At 36.3% G+C, this 21,388-nt stretch overlaps 1 protein-coding gene across 1 annotated transcript; it reads left to right on the top strand.

Annotated features, from left to right (window-relative positions):
- Nucleotides 1-8,159: 8,159 nt before the first annotated feature.
- Nucleotides 8,160-20,154, top strand: LOC129264369 (uncharacterized). Its single transcript, XM_054902236.2, has 13 exons — nt 8,160-8,305; nt 12,303-12,440; nt 13,220-13,372; nt 13,816-13,976; nt 14,255-14,396; nt 14,748-14,948; nt 15,372-15,602; nt 15,861-16,021; nt 16,361-16,590; nt 16,821-17,116; nt 17,322-17,550; nt 17,893-18,923; nt 19,350-20,154. The coding sequence occupies exons 1-13, from the start codon at nt 8,248-8,250 to the stop codon at nt 19,736-19,738; spliced, it is 3,420 nt and encodes a 1,139-aa protein (XP_054758211.2). The 5' UTR covers nt 8,160-8,247; the 3' UTR covers nt 19,739-20,154.
- The last annotated feature ends 1,234 nt before the right edge of the window (nt 20,155-21,388 follow it).

Here is a 21,388-nt window from a genome sequence, read left to right as displayed (position 1 = left end):
TTAAATAAAGTCACAGTTAAAACTGGGGCCTACATATAATTGGAAGGAAACGAACATTAACTAATCTTTATTATTCTTTGCATGGAACGTGTCAAATCTTGATTATTGTAGCTTAGTGAGATTCGATTAAGTTCCATGGACTTAATTAGACAAGTCAGAATATAATTCATATTTGATGATTTAAAAGAAAAGCCCTTAAAAGAGAATTTATTTGACAATATTTTTTATTCAACAATATTTTTTATTCAACAATATTTCACGACCGAGAAAAAAAAAGAGAAAAGGAAAGGGATAAGGGTGAAATATAGGCCTATTTTTTCCAAGTGTAAAAATCTATCACAAACTTTGATTTTTTCATAAAAATGTCAAAATTTTTGCTCGCTCCTTCTCATTAATTTTGCACAGTACGCCGTATCGAGCCCCCTCAAAATTTTTGGCTCATTACATCACTGGGACAACCCCTTCAAATAAACAAACAAAAATCAACTTTGAGCGGCCGATCTGGAAAACTATGGATGAAAAAAAATTCGGCCCCCCCCCCCCTTATTGGCGGAAGCTGGATCCGCCCCTGCTTCCATTGACGAGTGAATACCATGCGTGACCATGGGGTTTCGAAAAGCACCTTAAACAAGTATTTTCCACGTTCTGAAAATGCACCCCGAGTGTGAAACCTTACCCTTAACAAGTATTGGATACAAACGGTACCCTTGACAAGTATTCCCCGAATTCATGTTAACTAGATGTATGTTTCCTTTGTATATTCATGTCTTTGTATTTTATTTTCGATATTTATTTATTCGGCACTTCAAACATAATTATTCAATATTTACAAAGCAATATCAAACATTACATAAAATGACATAAAAATTATACAGGTACGTGCAATATTTGATAGCAGTTTGCCCAGTGCATCAGTTGGTGGCCAGGGAAGAGGAGAGCAAACTTAATCACTGTGACCTAATGGCCCCTCCGCCCAACAAACCGATGCACTGGATATACTGGTAAAATTTGCATGAAAATAATCGAATCAGAAAATGAATAGGGATTATCAAATTGAAAATGATTGCACTAAATGTAAATGTAGATGTCCGATTTCAACTTAATGTTATATTCAAAGGGGTCTAAGGATAAGGTAATCAGTATTATAGGTAAATAAATTTAGAACTGAAATTTAGGAATATAAATATCATAATAACCAAAATGAAGGTAATTATTAATGCATATACATTTATAACATCTTTATATTGGATCTGAAAGTTGATAATTATGGCACTAAAAATACTGAAAATTAAAGGATGAATATACTGTGATAATGTAATGACCAGCATGACTCTTCAAACAGAGTATAGATGACGATGGCAAGAAAGCATAAGAAAGCATAACAGTGATTACAGAATATAATTATTATAGAGATACATACTTGTATATGAAATCTTCCTTAATAAGTACAAAATTCAATTCTACTAGAATTGTGCACATTCATTTAAGCACAGTACCTATTTGCTCGAAGAGGCCAGTTCAGTAAATAATTTGATTATTTTGTGTTGAAGATTAATCAAAATATAACTCTGCTTCTATTAAAAAAAGTATTCCCTGAATTGACCCCCTAAACAAGTATATACAACGATGTCACGGACGTCGGCTTTACCTTTACTTTCATTGGGTTTAGTACCACCCCATACACCTCGCTCAATTCGGACCCTAAACACGACACCCTTTTATTTTTAGTCTGTTTTACCCTCGCAAATTGGACCGTATACACGTACTTTCCTAGAGAAATATATAATAATAATAGTTACATTTATATAGCGCTTATTACACTTTGTTTCTAATCGCTTTACATTGCAATTATTATTACCCCGGTCATCGGATCCTGACATGCCCACACACAATATATGCACTTTCTCCATTCCCTGGGGAGCATTCCAACAAGAGTTCCAAGACTCAATCGCTAGGCATACTACATATAGGCTTTCGCATCCTACCGGGTACCCATTTAACACCTGGGTGGAGAGTGGTAAAGTGTGGATTAACGCCTTGCCAAAGGACCCTAGGCCGTGGTGGGATTCGAACACACGATTGATTGCAAGGCGAGAGTCAGAACCGCTACACCACGACGCGACGCCTCCACGAAATGATATATATATATATATATATAGATATTTCATTATTTTAGTGTTATTGACACCCGTATTATGTTATGTACGTATACGGTACGGGTGTCAAAAACACTAAAATAACGTGCCCTATCTTGAAAAGGAGATCCTTTTACGGTTTTTTTTTGTCACGCATGGTATCCACTCGTCAATGGAAGTGCCCCCGGGGATAATTCTTACTAAAGCATACCACTGGAGAATTCAGAACCCCGTAATACGAGTCAAACTCGCCCCCCCCCCCCTCTTCAAGAATGATACTGATAAATTTTTTGGTCAACGATGTCACATCCGTGTTAAGGATTATTCAGGGACTGTTACACACTAATACCAGGCTTAAACAACCCGTGTATTTTTTTTGGAGACATTTAAACGGCAATGTTCAACTTCAAGAAACAGAGTGAAGGATCTAGGGGGTGGGGAGTTAAGGATTTAACACCCCCTCCCTCCTTGGGCTCCATTAAAACAAGGAGGGAATGGGATAGAACTCCAACACCCTCTTTCTTGCTGACGAGGGTCGCGCAAGCAGTATACGATGGCGGATCTATTCGGGAATGGGGGGGGGGGGGGGGGTTAGGATGCAGTACGTCGTAGCTCCCTGGTCAAAACAACTGGTTAAGCCCCCTCCTATACAGCAAAAAGCTAGATCCGCCCCTACAACAATATATATTAGAAATTGAACATTGCTGATAACATTTCAACAAGTGGAACGCCTCTGGCAGTCTCGCCTGCTTTACGCGATTCGATATAACTGTGCTAACTTTGAAAACAGCTATTGAATGGTTATTCACAAAAGAAAACATTCATAAATACTATGTCCATTGACCCAAAATGACCTTTGACCATGATCATGTGATCTAAGATGTGTGCAAAACAATCATTTATACTTGATTACCCTTTTATGAACTCGATCCATAAACTTTCAAAGTTACGATGGAAATTCAACAAATACCCTTAACATGCCCAAAGTTAATTGACCCTAAATGACTTTGACCTTAGTCATGTGACCTGAAACTCGGGCAGGATATTCAGTAATAGTCCACTACCCTTATGTCCAAGTTTCATGAACTAGGTCCATATACTTTCAAAGTTATGATGACATTTCAAAACTTAACCTTAGGTTAAGATTTCGATATTGATTCCCCAACATGGTCTAGGTTCATTGACCCTAAATAACCTTTGACCTTGGTCATGTGACCTGAAACCAAGGCAGGATATTCAGTTATACTTGATTACCCTTAGTTCCAAGTTTCATGAACTAGGTCCGTATACTTTCTAAGTTATGATGTCATTAAAAAAAAATTAACCTTAAAAGGTTGAGATTTGATGTTGACGCCGCCGCCGCCGTCGGAAAAGCGGCGCCTATAGTCTCACTCTGCTATGCAGGCGAGACAAAAACCTTTGACTATAAACAATACTTGATTAGAACATAGAGTAAAACACGACGCATTTTGTTATAGGAACTCCATAGAAAAAAAGAATCCCGAAAAATGTGAGAAGGGATGTTTCTTTTTTTATACCCCTCCCTTTTGGCATCATTTCTTCAACCATTGGAATGAATCGATTCGTGGTTCTGAGAGTGTGTATAGCTTTTTGTTACATTTTACTCGAGAGGCTCGTATGGAATGCCCAAGATATTACATTTTAAAGAACATTATTTTTTGCTTTGTTTGAAAAATATTATTATTTTTTCTTTCCTAATTCAAGAAATTAAAAAAGCATAGGCCTATATATCAATGTTTGTTGCTTGAACGTTATATAGAGAAGGCCCCATGTAATTATCATTTCTATTGAAAAGTTTGCAATTCATTAATATTCGTTGAAAGTGACGATTAAACACAAGATTTGGTATAATTACTCAAAATCCTGTATTTGTCGTTATTTATTATTATTATTATTATTATTACTAATATTGCTATTATCATTATTATCATTATATCATCATTATCACCTTTATGACTAGTATTACTATTATCATCATCATCCTCATTATCATTATTACCATTAATTGATGGAAAGCTATAATATCTGAAATAAACATGCTAGATATTAATTCCTATAAAACAGGAAGACCTTAACCCCAAAGCGGTAGCGGTTTGGTGAATAATCTTGAAAACTATAGACTACAATAATGATATTTTACTTCAATATTTATCCGTTTTATCTTTGTTTTGTGCCAACACAAATAAACATAGCCGGTAAGTTTCAAAATACATCGTTTCCTCGGCACTGTGCCCGGCACTGTGCATAATTATCATATTGTAAAGGGTCCCCAAAAGGACCAAGAAATTCATTCTCAAGGTACTACATAGAAGTAAGATCCGTATTACGAACTACATGAGGAACGCGGAGCAAACAGTGAGGATTATATGACATTAACGTCCACTCCAACTTTTCTAGATTTACAATCAAATATAGATTTTTTTTTTTGGGGGGGCAAGGCGAATCCAAAAATAGATTTAAGAATCAGTATAATACAAATTTAAAATCAAATTAATTTAAAAACACATTTGTATTCGTTCTCGCATTGAATCTACGAGGAGAAAAGGTGTCATTAAAGAAATGAAAGAACGAGATAGGATTATCCAACACACAGATGGAATTTGTAATTGTAATTATCATTTAGAACAAGATTCGAAGCGGTTGTGATGATCTCGGCGTATCCAAGTTGGCTTGGAAACTAGAAAGGATTCCTGCATTAAGTGGTGTGATATAGGTATACACGTATTTCCTCGTCCCCGCCTCCACCCCCAAACACCAAAATATACAGTGAGCCAGCGAACTTACTGTCACCCAAAAGTTCGGCGGATGGTAAATTAGAGTGGCGACATCCTATATACTCACCAAGCAAACACTTTTATACTGGAAATAAACCTACTGCTTTCATGATTATTTGCATTTTATACTCATTGATCCAAATCATGATGCTAACTGGTGTGGCCTGGTTTAAGAAATAATGGAAGAGTTCAAGGCTTAAAAGGTTCATTCGGTAATCTGCAACATTTTGTGGCATATACACCATGAACTATGAGTTAACAAATTTAGATGTATAGGTCAACTTCCTTTGACCATAATAGTCGCACATAGTCATCTAAACCTAAAGCCATTCTAAACGTCGTATATGACTTATGATGACATGAATAATATAAATGGAGCTTTATTTCTGTGTAATCTTCGTTACTTCTTATTGTAATTAGTCACATTATAAACAAAAACATAACTCCCTTGCAAAAATGCAAATTTGTTTAGAAACAACAGCATGACCACACTATGACTCGCAAGATTGATGTGAACTTGTATTATTAGTATTATAGTATTATCATTGTTATTATTATCAATATTATTGATATCATTATCATTGTTGTTGCTATTATTATTATTTTCATTATTATTATCATCATCATCATTATTATTATTATTTGAACCACTTGACACTTCTCAAAGAATGTATGCATTCAATTTCGCTTTTTAACATCAAAATATCTCGAATGATTTCAAAAGAGACCCATCGGGGAAGAGCATACTAAAGAAGATATTATTTTTTACCTTTTTAATCTATTATGACTATTATATATTATATACATGTAGTGGTTGTTATGTTAATTTACCCTCTTGGTAAAAAAATAATTTATTCATTGTGTTAGTATATAAAAACTGAATGATCCAGCGAAATACTGTTTATGATTTACCGATGTCGTTATGAGCAAGTTTTTGTTTTTACGTACCAGAAGTGTGGGAAATACAGATATTTGTGTGGATTAGAAAATTAATCAACAACATGACGGTTTTGATCAATCCCTTTTCAAAGAGTGAATGTTTCTTTTGATAAAGAGAAAACTTTGTCTATTATAATGGTGTAAAACAATATACAACTTCCTCCTTTTTGCCCCCCCCCCCCCACCTTCCTTCCCTTCATATTTTGAATGATTTAAATCAAAGGTAAGAATAGTAGAATAATCCTGCGCGTATAAATGCAATGGTGAAATAAACATCTTTATGTGAGATGCAACATCTCTAATCTAAAATAGTATTCTGGTGAGATATTCCAAACATCTAAATATGACATTGTAACATTTCTCCATTACCTCTTCGGATATTCCTCGGATGGGACGAAAAAAGGTCATTCTATATGGAGAAAAAGTTCCCTTCTTTGCACGTGAAGAAAGATGAGGTGGAAAACCCAAGATGAGGTGGAAAACCCAAGATAAGTTGCCACTTGGTTTATAGACTCAATACACACTTTGTCTCTACCGTTTGGTTTCCCCCACATGGTCTAATAATATTTTTTACACTTCGTTTTAATAACCAGCTCGTCTCCTTGGTCTAATTACCATTTTGTCTAATTTACAGTTATTGGCTCTACCCAGAGTAGTAAATAACTATATATTATTAATAACTCTTGCTCTACCCAATTCGTGTAAAATCTATTTGATATATATGACAGTTTTAGATGAATTTGACCAAGTGCAAAATATTAGCTGGACGAAGTGGAAAGTAGACCATTTGGGCTTTAGACTGAGTCGCGGATAGACCAACTGATTATTAGACAAAGTGGCGGTTAGACATTACGGGTATTGAAATTGGTATTAGACCAAGGGCCTTTTCACACGTGAATCTTGAATCATCATTGTAATGAGAATTCCTACTGTAATCGTAACTGTGATTAGCGTTCATGATTCTAGTCATGTTTTAGTTTAGTTTCACACATGCTAAATATATTCGTCATTAGCCTTATTTTCACTGGAATCATCATTAAAATAACGATTTTTTTTTTTTGCCATGTGAAAGGGCGGCAAGTTGATACAAACCCCGGGGAACAAGTTACCAGTCAGTCTGTAAACCCCTGTGTTAATGAGCAAATGAGCAAGATTGATCCAACTCCTCTCGTGGCTGAATTCATGTCCCTGCAAAATCTCGTGAATTGTGAGACTTTCTTACTCAAAGAATTTAACCACTTTCTCCTTGAGTAATATCGATTATTTTTGTACCATGGGAAAGAGTAAATGTTACTCTTTTATATTGGTTATTTCTTTTGAATAAAATGTTTTGATAAATAAGCGAATTTTATTACCTGAAAAGGTGCATCAAACAAACTTTTCTTCCTCTGTTTTCACTTGCAAATTGTGCAACATTTTGTGTTTTAGGCACAAACATTATTTATATAATCAGAAAGCTCAAACTCTATACTTTCTTACAATGTCACTCTTGATATGTGGCATCTTTTAGATGGGTCAGCAGCCAGCTTTTTCCATCAAGATGCAAGACGAGATTTCTGAAATTTCTGAGTAACATAAAATCCAGAGTTCTGATTGGCTTAATAATGTTTTCAAAACAGGGGCGGGTAATTTGAAGAGATTACCACATGGTGAGTGTGACCTTGCAGAGGCCCAGTGTGGGGAACATTGGAATTTGCGTGGGTGTGTGGTCTCTATGACCAATCAGAGCGCAGTATTCTTGTTTTTGAGCTGCTAAATGTACTTGGCCTATGAAAGGCTGGCTGCTGACCCATCTTAAAATACATCTTCTTGTAAAAATTATATCATATTAAAGCTTAGATCTTCAGCTTTATCATAATATAAAAATCATTTGTGCTCGAACAGAAATTAGGTGTGAAAACAACTTTTGTTAGATGAAAAAATGATTTTGTTTCATGTTTTAGATCAAAAGTTTTCCCTATATTACAAAATCCTTTTAAAAATCCAAACACATGACCTAAAATAATGATTCTACTTCTTTACAAAGATACCAAAAACATGAAATTTGGTCAATATTCAGAGCAGCAATGGCCGACTAAAAGGTGTTTTGGTCCTACAAAAACCCTCTATAGTCATGAATATCACTTGGATAAAAGAAGCTACGTTTTCTGGGCTTGCCGACGGACTGTTATGCTCAAAGGTGCATACGGGGGAAGTCCCTAAAAATGACAAGGGTGCTATTTTGGATGGCTGCATGGGCGCACGTATACTGACTCGCTAAGCATAAATAGGGTTGCAGAATGGCGTTGGTGCCAATCTACGATCAGCGGCTGTCAGAAAAAGGCACCGAAACGTAACGACTCTTCTCGACTAGTTTGCAGAGACATTTGAAATACAGAATGACATCTTTCATCTATATCAACTATATTACAGTGACATTCATCATCGCTGCATCATGTAAGTATCAATTTTTCCTTCCTTAGATTATTGTTTTGAAATTATGGGCATCTCGACAATTTTTTTATAGATCGGAATCAATTGACACGGAACCGAAATCTTATCAATATATTGGTATCCCTGGGCAACGGCACCTATATCATTTGACTCTCGGAGAGAAATTGGAGCCGTACGCCCCTATGTGCTTACGAAGGCTCACATGTGTACAAACACAGCTACAAAATGATGAGTTGAAATAAAAAGAAATAATAATTCCTGAGAATAAGAGATGTGAACTTACTTTTTAGGTCATTTATGTCAAGTCAGATTGTCATTTTATTTAGAAAATCACGTGACTACAATACATTATTGATCCGGAGAACTTCTTAAGAAGTTACTTCATATTTAAAAAGCTATCTGCATGTCAATAAGCCTGTTTTTGTTTGTTTAATATTAATATTAGTAGTCTTGCACAACTATGATGCATCCATCTCGAGATATAAATATATATATATATATATGTTTCAACATGTTTAGTAATTTGTCACCGCCAGTAGTATTATTTAGTGTAAATTTCGAAATACATGTACATCATTGCAACTTGGTGGTGAGACGTTATGCAATAGAGGATGACTAAATTATCAAAATACCAGGACGAATTGAAATAATGCAAAGAGAGAGAGGGAGAGTGTGTGTGTGTGTGTGTGTGTGTGTGTGTGTGTGTGTGTGTGTGTGTTGGCGGGGTGGGGTCAGAGATAACATACAAATTTGCATGTGGCACTCCCCCATAATTAAATGCGATTTCATGCTTTAGGTAGGGCGACGTTGGGAGCGTATTATCTGATTACGCAAGGACTTGTTGGATGATATATACCTGACAGATTATGATTTATCCGACAATTGGGTGATTTCAAGTCTGGTGTTGGCCTCGGTGTTGGTGTTGAAATTTGGATTGCTTCCCCTAGCTCCAAAACCTATTCAGAGTTTGTAAAACTGATCCAGATCACATAATTGACATCTCAACAACTATGTAGTGAGTGACTTTTCGGGACCATCTTCATTGTATGTTTGCTGTTATAATCGTGTAAAAATGGACCTAACACCAACATCAAAAGGTCAACACTGAACTTGAAATCACCAATATTGAAGTGGTGACCGTCAGGCACCCGTGCTTCTGAGCCATCAAAAATTAATAGAGAAAGTTATCAGACCTGACACTTGTCGGAAGATAATCTCATCCCTCATCATCGGAATTTCATTTTTTTTTAACACGATAATACGAAGTAGGTTTCAAGATCTGTATTTAAAGTTATGTTTGTCGACACGAAAGTTAATAAAGAAACCGTTCTCTCTTTCTTTAATGTTTTAATTTCTTTAAAAAAAGCAACAAAAATAAATAATGATATCATTACTACTAAGACTACGACTACTACTATACTACTTCTCCTCCTTCTACTACTACTACTGATAATAATAATGATAACGCTACTACTACTAATATTAATAATATTATTATTATTATTATTATAATTAATACTTATTATCGTCACAATATAATATCCTTAAATCAAGTTCTTAGTTTGGTGGAAGAATTGTAAATTAAATTAACAAAATGTATTCACTCTCAATCTCTTATTTAACTTACTCACGATCCACGCTCATAATGTTCTAATATTGAAGGAATGAAAAAAAAATTGGGGGAATTAGACTTTGCCCTTATTATAGATGCAGTTTAAATGTATACAGCAGAAAATTAAATTTGAAAGTATGTATAATATCCTCCCAAAACCAAATAATTCATCGATTTCAATTGTTTAGAATATTAGTTTTTTGTGCTTGTTTGCTCGTTGTTTTCATTTCACTTTTTATATTGATTCAATCTTATTTTCAACACAATCTAAAGACAATTATCCAAGGTTTCCTTTTAGAAGTTAGCTAAAATGAAACTGAAATATTAAAATCACAAAATGCCATTCGTTTTTATCATAGGTGAATATTGTCTCTGGTCACATGACCTTCAAATATGAATAAAAGATATTTCTCACACCTCATTTAAATTTCAAATGTGAAAGAGAAACGAAATGTAAAATAAATAAAACAGTTAAGAAAAATCGTTCTTGCTTTGAGCAGTTTGAAATGAGATTGATAATAAAAAAGTGCCAATTCATTTTCAGAAGCATTTTTTTTTATTTTGAATGTTTAAAATAACGCGACAATAGTAGGATAGAGTTCTGGTTGTGGAAAATTCCCCACTGCCTTTCACCAATACATCTCGATTTCACATGATTCCCCCAAATCAATGAACCGTTTTAATGAATAGCCTACGTCATAACCTTTGTTGTACATTGATCAATGCAATTGTGACGTAAGCACCGAGGGGGCGGGTCGAGCCTACCATTGTGATCTCCCCATTCGTGATTATTAATAATCATTTATTCATTTAATTTTCACGAATGCAAGCGTTTACAGCCATCAAATGTAAATTATTCTTTTTCTCAGCTTGAGGTAAATTGCATATACATTGCATAGGAAAAATTCGTCATTCCCTTGGGAGGCAAAACGATATATGATTAAGGTGGAATATTTTAGACTACAGACACAGAAATCAGATCACGCTTCGAAGAGTTGAACATTATAATACGGTTAGTACCCCCCATCAAAGTTAAACCTTTGGGATTTTCCACCAAGTAATGATTTCTGTTTGTTTTCGTCTGACATTTAGCCTATATACACCCAACCGATCTGTCTCCTTAGAACGGAATAGTTCTGGAAAATTCTTGCTTTGAGAACTATCTCAAATAATGTAGTCTGTAAAAAAACGCGACATAATTATGTGATTTGAAATAGTGTGATTTTGAATTATGATTATTTTTATGCATGTACCTTGGTGTTTATGTACCATGGTGTTTCAATTTTACTTTTACCTGGTTTAGCTTTTGATATTATCATAATTATATACCCTGGGGAAAATCGCGCATATAGACTTCCGAAACACTACAAAGAGATTCGTATTTTCATACTCATGTTTCCTCATCGCGCATTAAATTCCTGTAAGCCTACAATATCTCACAATAAGTTATCTCACAAAGCACTGTCCTATAAAATGGGGATTAAAAGGGATAATACACATTTGAAACATATTCATGTAAATAGGAGGTAGTAAAATTACCCTAAACGGAACTCCTTAAAAGTTATTTAAAAAAACGACGAGTTAAAAAAAAACGCTGTTCGCAAACTTTTTGTTTATTCAATGTGATAGCAACCCAGTTAGTTCTGTATTTATTCTGACGTGTCTAAAGGTTGTTTACAAAAGTGTTTGTTCAATTGCATTCAACTCCATGGGTTTTTTTCCTTATTCGGTGTTTTTGGTCTCCCTATTGTACTGGATCTATTTTTAGATATGTCACGAAAAAGGGGAACGCCGGAAGAAGAGGGATACCCCGCAAACTAATTAATGTCTCACTCTTTATTTTATATTTATCCCTGATTTGACGTAAGGGTAACATTTCGGGGGAATTTAGGAAAAGCGAACGGGCACCGTCGTGCTCTCCTCATTTTAATAAATAAAGAAACCATGAACAAATTTCACCCGTTATTCTAAAATTGATGTGACTTCAAAATTCCTGAAGATGACTTTCGTCAGAGAATAATAGGGCACACAGAAAGGTTTGAAAAATGAAAAATTCTAAATAATAATAATGATATGGATTTATTAGAAGAGCGCACACACCATTCAAAGACGTTCATGATGGTACTTTTCCAACAAAAACAGTTTTAATATATATCGGTCATCGGATCCTGACATGCCCGCACAGAATGTATGTACTTTCTCCACTCCCTGGGGAGCATTCCAACAAGCGATCCAAGACTCAAATGCGAGGCATACTACATTGCTAATAAATATTTCGATATGGGTATGACAGAAAACAAATGATGTTGGCAGAAATTCAATCAATGCTCTTAAATCCCAAATGTTGATAACAAATTTAATCATGTAAGTTTGATTTTATTTCTTCAGTGGCAGGAAACGCAGAGGCGAAAAATGGACTATGTCCGAACCCGTCAACGGGTGAAAACAGACGGTACAACGTTGCTACAGAGGTGTGCTGTGGTGGAAACATATACCAAGGAGGAAGGGGTAATCGTCCTCTTTGCTGTAAGTAGGGCGTTGATGGTGGTGAAGGTGTTGATGGTGGTGTTGGTTGTAGTGATGGAGTTGGTGTTCGTGGTGGAGGATGGTTGGTAGTTTCATGTGGGTGGTGTTGGTGTAGGTGGTATTTAGTCTGCAGGCACAGACCCTGATTGAAACTTTGATCAACAAGTGTGTCTCCACGCAAAGACTAGCACATACAAAACTTGCTGTGAGGCCTTCAGTACACGACAAGGCATGATAAGGCTGCACATTCAGACCCTTAACTCGAGTGAAGGGTTTGCCCAGCAGACTAGGTGGTATTGGTGGTGTTGATGGTACTGTTTGTAGTAGTGGTGGTGGTGATGGTGGTGGCGGCGATCGTGAGTGGTGACGATGATGATACTATTGATCATTGGGTAGAAGTAATCATGATGATCAATTCAAATGATGCCGATGATACAGGGCTTATCAATTATTGCAAATCGTTTGTAATGATTCAACTCAAAGAGATTTATTAATTCATCAAATACAAAAATTATATGTACAAGTTATCGTGAAAGACTGATTATTAATAATAATGAAAAAATAGGCAATAATATATTAGACAATGAAAAACCAAGACATCGGAGCAGAGATACAAGAGTATAAATGAAACGCTCAAGTAACAAGACGACATCCCAATAAAACAAAGAAAAACTGAAGGGTAATAGTAATATTGATACATTATAGTTGCGTTTTCATGACTTTCAGGCCGTCATTGCTCATTATCAAACATGATATTTTCAAATTTTTAATTATTACAGGTGGTGACAGAATTTACAACCCTAAAGATGCGATCTGTTGTGGTGGTGAGGTGAAGGGGAAATCAGAGGGCGAACGATGCTGTGGTTTTACACAGTGGTACAACCCAGATACCTCGATCTGTTGTGGCTTTCACATCCATTCTAATACAAACGGTATGGATACAGGATATGACTTAGAAAAATAAGGAGTTGTAGAAACAGTGATGGCTGCAGTAGCATCGGCAGTACATTGTAGCTACAGTAGTAGCGGCAGAAGTAGTAGTAGTAGTATAGCAGTGGCAACAGTGGTAGAAGCAGTAGTAGTATTAGCTGTAGTAAAATTAGTAGCAGTAGTAGTATTAGCAGTGGTAGTTTAAGTGGTAGCATTAAAAGAAGTTTAAGTGGTAGTTTAAGTGGTAGCAGTAATAGTAATATTAGTGGTAAATCAAGTTGCAGCAATAATAGTAAAATCTGTGCAAGTATACTGGTAGCAGTAAAAGTAGTACTAACTGTGGTAGCAGTAATAGTAGTACTGTAGTATTAGCGGTAGTATAAGTAGTTGCATATCATATCGTGTAAGATATCGGAATTCACTTTTTTTTTTCTTTCACTATCAGGTCAATTTGATTGCTGCGGGTCAGCAACATACAATACAGACGAGGAGTCATGCTGTCCAGTAGAGGAAGATGGAGATATAACCATGGCAACACTTTCTGGCGTTGGTCAGTGCTGTGGAGACAGAGTTATTGACCCAAGATATGAAATCTGTTGTGATGGGGTAAGCACTTGAATTATCATACGATCTACAGTATGAAATATGTTAAAGAATCACCGTCTTTGTAAACGCATCATAACCATAGATAATGCTTTCATGTTTTATCATGGTTGCATGTTGCACCTTAATACATAAAATTGAATTGAGAAAGCCTAGAGTTATCTTTTCTTAATAAATGATCAAAGTACAGGAAATTCTCCCTCACAAAAATGAATTGATAGGAATATATTTTGGTGTGGTTTGCTCACTGATGACACAAACATTAACTTTTTATATCGTAGGTGGCACACGACAATAGGGACTCATTGACCGAGTGCTGCGGTAACTCGACCTACAATGTCATGACTGAGATGTGTTGCAGCGACAGATTACCTTACAACCCCAGCTCACAACTCTGTTGCCATGGCCATGTCCACTCTTCAGGTATGTAAGCAACAACCTCATCCTACTTCATATTATTTTTTTATAGGGATCATTTACTATTTGTGCGGGTTTATACTTTAGCGATGTGTGATACCTTGACTTAGTGACATGTTATCTAGAGCAGAAAACCTCAAAACCAGGAATGTTGACAATCTCTATAATTTGTGTGACGATTAGAAAATGGAAGGTAAATGCTATGAGGGTGATCCTATATACGGTACCGGATATACTTATATTTGCATCATGTCATGCATATAATTTAAATACAACAAACTCAAAAATTATGACACTGACATCATCAATAAAGATGGGATTTGTAATATTTTTTAATGATTTATCTTTGTTCAACAGATAACGGAGCTAAATGCTGTGGATCCGAATCGTATCTGGCTTCTCAGTCATCTTGCTGTAATAACAATCTGTTCCGGGGAATCCCCGAGTTACCTAATGTACAAGCGTGTTGCGGAGATGAGTCCTTCTTCAAGACAAACCACATTTGTTGCCAGGACACCCTCTACGAGAGAGAAGAAAACGTAGCGTGCTGTGGAGAGGGTACGTACGAGAAAAGACACATCAGTTTCTCTTCATTCGATATAAATCTACTCAAATCAAACTTCTCCGTAAGATCCTTTTTTTAATGTTTGACAGTGTCTTGATGATAAAAATGAAAAAAAAATACCAATCAATCAATAAATAAATAAATTAGAATAATGCGTTTACCAGTATGAGGTTTTTGATATCTGAAATAATTTATAGATTCCCGTTCAGACTCGATATTTACTTATAATTGGTTGAATAAACTTAAGCTGAACTTAATACTAAACTAAAAAACTTACTTTACTTAACAACGACATGAATTATAAGGACATTTATGAAGAGATTCTCCTAATATTCATAGGCCCTTTAGCATTCTTCTTACTCGACAACAGTATTGAAATAATTGTTTTCCTCATCCACTGATCATGATTTCTACAGAAACATACAACTCCTCGATTGAGTTATGTTGTGGGTCTAATGACGAGCCAACCGCCATCTTGGAGAAGTCATCCCCGTCTGAGGAGTGCTGTGGCCTGTCAACCTACGATCCAACAAGCCAAACGTGCTGCGCCAGTCGAAGCTTTGACGATATCATCGATGGCGAGTGTTGCGGTACTGTTCAGGCCTATGACCCATCTCAAGCAACATGTTGCCGAGGGCTGCTTGAAGGTAAGAAGTGTTGTTATAACTGATGAACAAATTACTTAACTTGGTTTGTAAATGGGGAATATCGAAGTGGATTTAAAACAAAACTGAAGATACAGATGAAACGATGAGTATGCTTTCACACACTTTGTACCAAACTGACAAAAGAAGCAAATGACACCATGAGCAACGATTGAAGATCGAGTAGTTTTCTTAACGTTTCCATTTTTATTACCCCTCCCCTTTGACTCTAAATTAACGTGATTTCTTTCTTAACCTCAGATACTTTGCACCATGTACCGACTGGTGAAGGTCAATGCTGTGATTCACGCATCCTATCAGCGAACGAACTCTGTGATCCTATCGGGCAATATGCTGTTTTCAAAACGATTGAGACTGATGATGCAATATGCTTCGATGTCACATACAACACTGCAACTCAGGTAAGGTATAGTTGATCAAACTATTCCCAATGAAACGTTTTCAAAAGAATGTTATTACCTCATTACCAACTGGAACTGGGTGAATCCCTTTAAAAGCCTTTGTGAATGACTGAAACCAGTAGTCAACAGATTAATGAGTTGCCCCGAATCCAGCACAATCGGAAGGATTTTTGAGCGTGTTACTTCTATCAGAAATCGACCTTAGGATTAAAGTAGATGCTCCTAAATTCCATAGGAGATCCAAAGAAGACGCTTTCTAACAACTGAATATCCTTTAAAAAGTCTTTAAATACTAGTTGTAACCTTGTTTTCTGTTTCCTCTTCTTTTCTCCATATCAGGTATGCATGGAAGACGGTGGTATCGAAGTTTTAGCACGGAACCTGGCGGTTTGTGGCATTGAGATCTATGACCCGACAGCGGAGGTGTGTTGCGACGATTTCATCAGGGGGCGATTTGACGAAGATGGCTACGAAAGGGAGTGTTGTCCAGGAACCATCATATCTTTCATACCTGCTCTCCAAACGTGCTGCATGGCAACCGTCCACGATATCCCGTCTTTCGAATCTGGGTAAGGAGCCATCTGGGTTAAGTTCTCATTACAACAACAAAGAATAATATACAAAAACTACCACTGCCACTGTTGTTTAAGGCTTACAATTTTTTTATCTTCAAATCTCAACCACGTACTCAGGTATCCAGGTTTTTTTTCTCACCTTATTCAGTAATATGATATATTGAAATAAAGAAAATCTCTTATTCTTCAAAGAATTGTAGCACTCCACTTTTGATTCCGTACAGATGCTGCCGAAACCATGCCTACAGCACCTTGACGCATATGTGTGACCAGAGCGGAACCATCCGACCTTTAGACGAGGTCGAAGACTACCCAGAGCTCTGCGGGGACATCCCATACCATCCCGATGAAAACGTTTGCTGTGGTCAACAACTTCTTGGAGCTGGTGAACTATGTTGCATGGGCTTCCCAACACCCTTACCTCGAGGTTCGGAGAACGGAGAGTGCTGCGGTCTTTATGCTTTTGATCCAGCCACAGAGAAGTGCTGTAATGGAAATATTCATCAAATTACAAATAGTGGTAAGTTTTTATCCTGGCTTCATTCGAAAACGGAAATCCGAAATAATAATAATTAGTTCCACTGACTAAAAATTAAACAGCCTGCTATCAAAGAATCTGGTCTTTCCATGGACTAGGGTGGTCTTATGGAATAGGTTGTATCACGCGATGTCCCTTTAAACTTGAAATAACTAGAATCTTTCTTTCCTTTGATTTGAAATATTAGATGCATCCTGCTGTGGGTATAACCTTCTGACGGACCCTACCAGCCAGATTTGTTGCGATGGATATCTCCATGAACGATACGGTGGTCGAGATGAGTGCGATGGTTTTACTGCTTTTAACCCGGCTACCGAGACCGTGTGTGAAGGATGGGTATTTGCCATAGCAGACGGAGAATGCTGTAATGACCAAGCTTATGATGGCACCGACCAGATCTGCTGCAATGGAGTCATGTAAGAACCCCTTCTCATCTCCTTTCTTAAACTAGTTTTATGGAAACAGTTTAGTGGAAACCAGTTTAACATGTAACTTGAACGCTCGAAGTGGTTCTGGAACCCGTCTTACAAGTATAAAAATATTTTTTTTTACCATCTGAGTTCTGTGTGTGATAGTTTCAACATTTCAAATTTCTCCCCATGACAGCATGTATGCTTTTTGGGAGAGTACTTAATCAAGGTTTATATTTTTGGAAAGTGATGCATTTATTTATTCAATTAATAGAACTGCGTTTTATCGTACATGGGTCTCGATGTCACTGATGATAAATAAATTATTCCTTTGTATCCGATTCACAGACATACCCGAGCAAGTGATAGGACAGAATGTTGCGGTACCCAGACCTATGAGTCAGATGACCTTACCAGCGTATGTTGCAATGGATACCTCAGCCAAGGACAAGCTGGACTTCAATGCTGTGGTGATATGACGTACGATCCTCGCACAGAGAGCTGTTGTATGAATGACCTCTTCCCCTTTACCCAGTCCAGAATGGCAGAACATGCTATATCTTGTTGTGATGCTGATACGTATCAGAGCTCCCAACATACGTGCTGTGGTGGCGTCGAGCACAAGTTTGTCGCTGATGGCGAATGCTGCGGCATTGACATTGTGAGGAACCCGGACGAGGAGATCTGCTGCGGAGGTATGGTCTGGCCAAATCTCCAGGGACACCACATCGAATGCTGTGGTGGTGAACTGATCGACACTCACTACCAGACATGCTGTAACGGTATCCCCCTCCTCCAAGGAGACCCCAACGAATGCTGCGGTGGTAACGTCATCAATACCTACATCGAGACTTGTTGTGGCGGGGAGGTACACATGCAAAACGATGATTTTGGATGCTGCGGTGGAGTGTCGTTTTCCTCTTCAGAACAAGACTGTTGCGGTTCCAAGATTTTCAATGTTACAATAGAGATGTGCTCTGATTCTGATACCATCACACCACTTGTTACAGAATACATCATACCTGATGCAGGAGAAGAGGAGGTCAACAACGGGGTAGATATCCGTTTACTGTGTGACGAGCAGGAGTACGACGCGTTGACACAGACCTGCTGTGGTAACTTTGTATTCGATCTTCGGGATGACTTCATATGCTGCAATGGTCGACCATCGGATGCGTCCAGTGGCAAGACGTCTTGTTGCGTGGACACTCCGTACAATCCTACTCGCTTTGACTGCTGTCAAGGAGAGTTGCATGACAAGGTTAACGGTGCCGAATGCTGTGGTGCTTCTTACTACCAACCATCGAAGGAGACTTGCTGTGACGATTACACTATCAGCCCTCGAGGAGAGACATGTCCAAACGAGTCATCCGCACAAGGTAAAGATTCGAATCACATGGAGAGGTGGGATGGGAACTGTTTCTTCATAACATATCTGTGTACCTTCATTATACACAAATAACCACACACACAAAAAAAACGAGCCCGGCCACCCTCCCCCATTAACATGAGTAAGAATCCGATTGGATATTCTGATAGCAAACGGTGCCATTTTCTTATACCTGTTTACTTACACCTTAGAAATGAAGTTTTCTATGCTTTCTACTATTTTATCCCCGAATATAAGACCCCCCCCCAAAAAAAAAAAAATACTCACGAGAACAAAGAACTCTATTAGCTTACACTTAAAAAAATATTAGTAACTGCAACTTCATTATTAGTGTGTACTTCGGAAGATGTGATATCCTTCGAGTTACTTTTTATTTTTAATCGGTCATTTATTTTGTTTGTATTTAATTTTGCAGACCCTCAATGCCATTGCAACTTGAAACACAGGAGTGACCGAATCTCGTCAACTTGTACCGACATACTTCGACCCAAAGAACGCGTTTTCATCGCGATCATTTCAGACATCGACAGCCAAGACAATTCCATGTCCTACTCTATAGAATCAGTTGATCCTCTTCGTGGGGTTCTACCGGCCACGCTTGAAGATAGCGAAGGTATGCTCCAGATGACGATACCACGTCTTCGCGGATGCAGTGCTCAATCTTTCAGACGTGGTCAAAAGATTGTCGTTTTCATGGACGCAGAGGGTGGGCTGACTGAATCCACACTCCAAATCACAAGAGGAGACGTCATCATGCCTTACAACAGGCGGTTAGTCCGGAAACTCAGCAGTATCTTAGAATGAATTCTCAACATCTAAATATTTCACTTAGTTTCTTTATAAGAAAATAATGAAATAAAACTAGAGATCTAAAGCAAAATTGCTGACAGTATCTGAGGCTGAACATCCAATTCTTCGTGGATTGTTTTCTGAATTGTCGTTTGTGATTTGCTAATTTGGCTTGGTGCCGATTAAAACAATTCTAATTTATATGAAATATATTCGTCATTCAATTTGTATATTGTATACATGTATTTTGTAATTCTGATACTGATGTGAATGCAGAAATAAATCAAATCAAATTTAGTCAGTCAGATAGATAAAAGTCTTTGTACTTTCAATCGAAATTAATAATTCTACACCATCTTGAATATTTCATGTACAGCTCAAATTATGTGGAATGAAACTCAAGAATCCAATTAAATATTTGGCACACTGTAGCTGATTTTTTTTTAATTGTAGCTGATATTTTTTGTAAATTGTAGATGTATATATTTTTTTACACCTTTCTCGCTTTAATTTTATATCATGGAAATAATATATGAAAGAGGCAGGTATCTTATAATAAGAAGTATATAATGTATAGCTTGCTTAACTACGACATATATATTCTACCGATTCATTTAATCCAATGTACAACAGAATTAGGATACTTTTATTGGGATCATTATTGATGAACTATATATATATATATATATATATATATATATATAGATAGATCTACTCATTTAAAGGATAAATGAGTAGATATATATATATATAATCATCATGCTCCTATATAAATTCAAGTAGATAGTTCTATATATATTTTGTTTATGTAGGCTGCCTAACAATCTTTAAAACCCCACTTTGTTCTTATCTCTTGTTTTCTCATATATTATTATTTAAAAAAATCATTACCGGCATTAAAATGCAAGTGGTAATAAAGTAACAGCGGTAAACCACATTGGTACGTTATATTTTAATATTATTTGCCCCAGTATGGGATTCTTTGTGATTTTACGTTATTCCGTATATGTGAATATCCCAAATTCACCATTTTGTTTGTATGAGTAAGTTGTCTAATAATGTGGTTAAGGGTATTTGTTAATGTAAAATCTATAGTTTTCTTGACGTAACATGTGAACAAAAAGTTCGTTAAGATATAAATGTGATTTCCGAAATGAAAATGACGTAGAATATTTCTTCAGTCGGTCAAACTAGTACATTAGTTTTTGAAGACATAATAATTGGGTTTAGTTGACTAATAAATACTATATGATGTATATGTATATTACTATGCTTTTATATACATTGTTTTTATTTATACTAATACGCCAAGTTTAAAACAAAATATTCATATCAAATAACGTATTTGTGATTTCTTGGATGAATATTTGATGAGTGAATTGATTCATTTTCAAACACTGAACAAGTATTTTGCATACCTTTTGAATATTTATATATATTATAGTTGCACAGTTAAGGTCATCATTCTTCAATATAATTTATAAATTCATATTTATCATATTTCAATTTAAACTTATATGTACATATATATATTTATATTAAATGAAATATATATTTTTTGTCCAAATATGATAATAAATCATACAATTGGTATAATAACTTGTTATCTATATTAAGTATCCTGATGCTTGTTGTGCACATAACTTATGGTGGTGGTGATGATGA

The sequence above is a fragment of the Lytechinus pictus genome, chromosome 7 (assembly GCF_037042905.1).
Source record: "Lytechinus pictus isolate F3 Inbred chromosome 7, Lp3.0, whole genome shotgun sequence".
NCBI classification, from domain to species: domain Eukaryota; kingdom Metazoa; phylum Echinodermata; class Echinoidea; order Temnopleuroida; family Toxopneustidae; genus Lytechinus; species Lytechinus pictus.
This window is presented reverse-complemented; position numbering and strand designations above follow the sequence as displayed.

Excerpts from the sequence above, each read along its gene's own strand:
- LOC129264369 (XM_054902236.2), top strand. The coding sequence starts at position 8,248 with ATGACATCTTTCATCTATATCAACTATATTACAGTGACATTCATCATC. Across the intron at positions 13,373-13,815 it reads CATCCATTCTAATACAAACG|GTCAATTTGATTGCTGCGGG; the intron begins GTATGGATACAG and ends TTTCACTATCAG. Across the intron at positions 14,949-15,371 it reads CGTAGCGTGCTGTGGAGAGG|AAACATACAACTCCTCGATT; the intron begins GTACGTACGAGA and ends TGATTTCTACAG.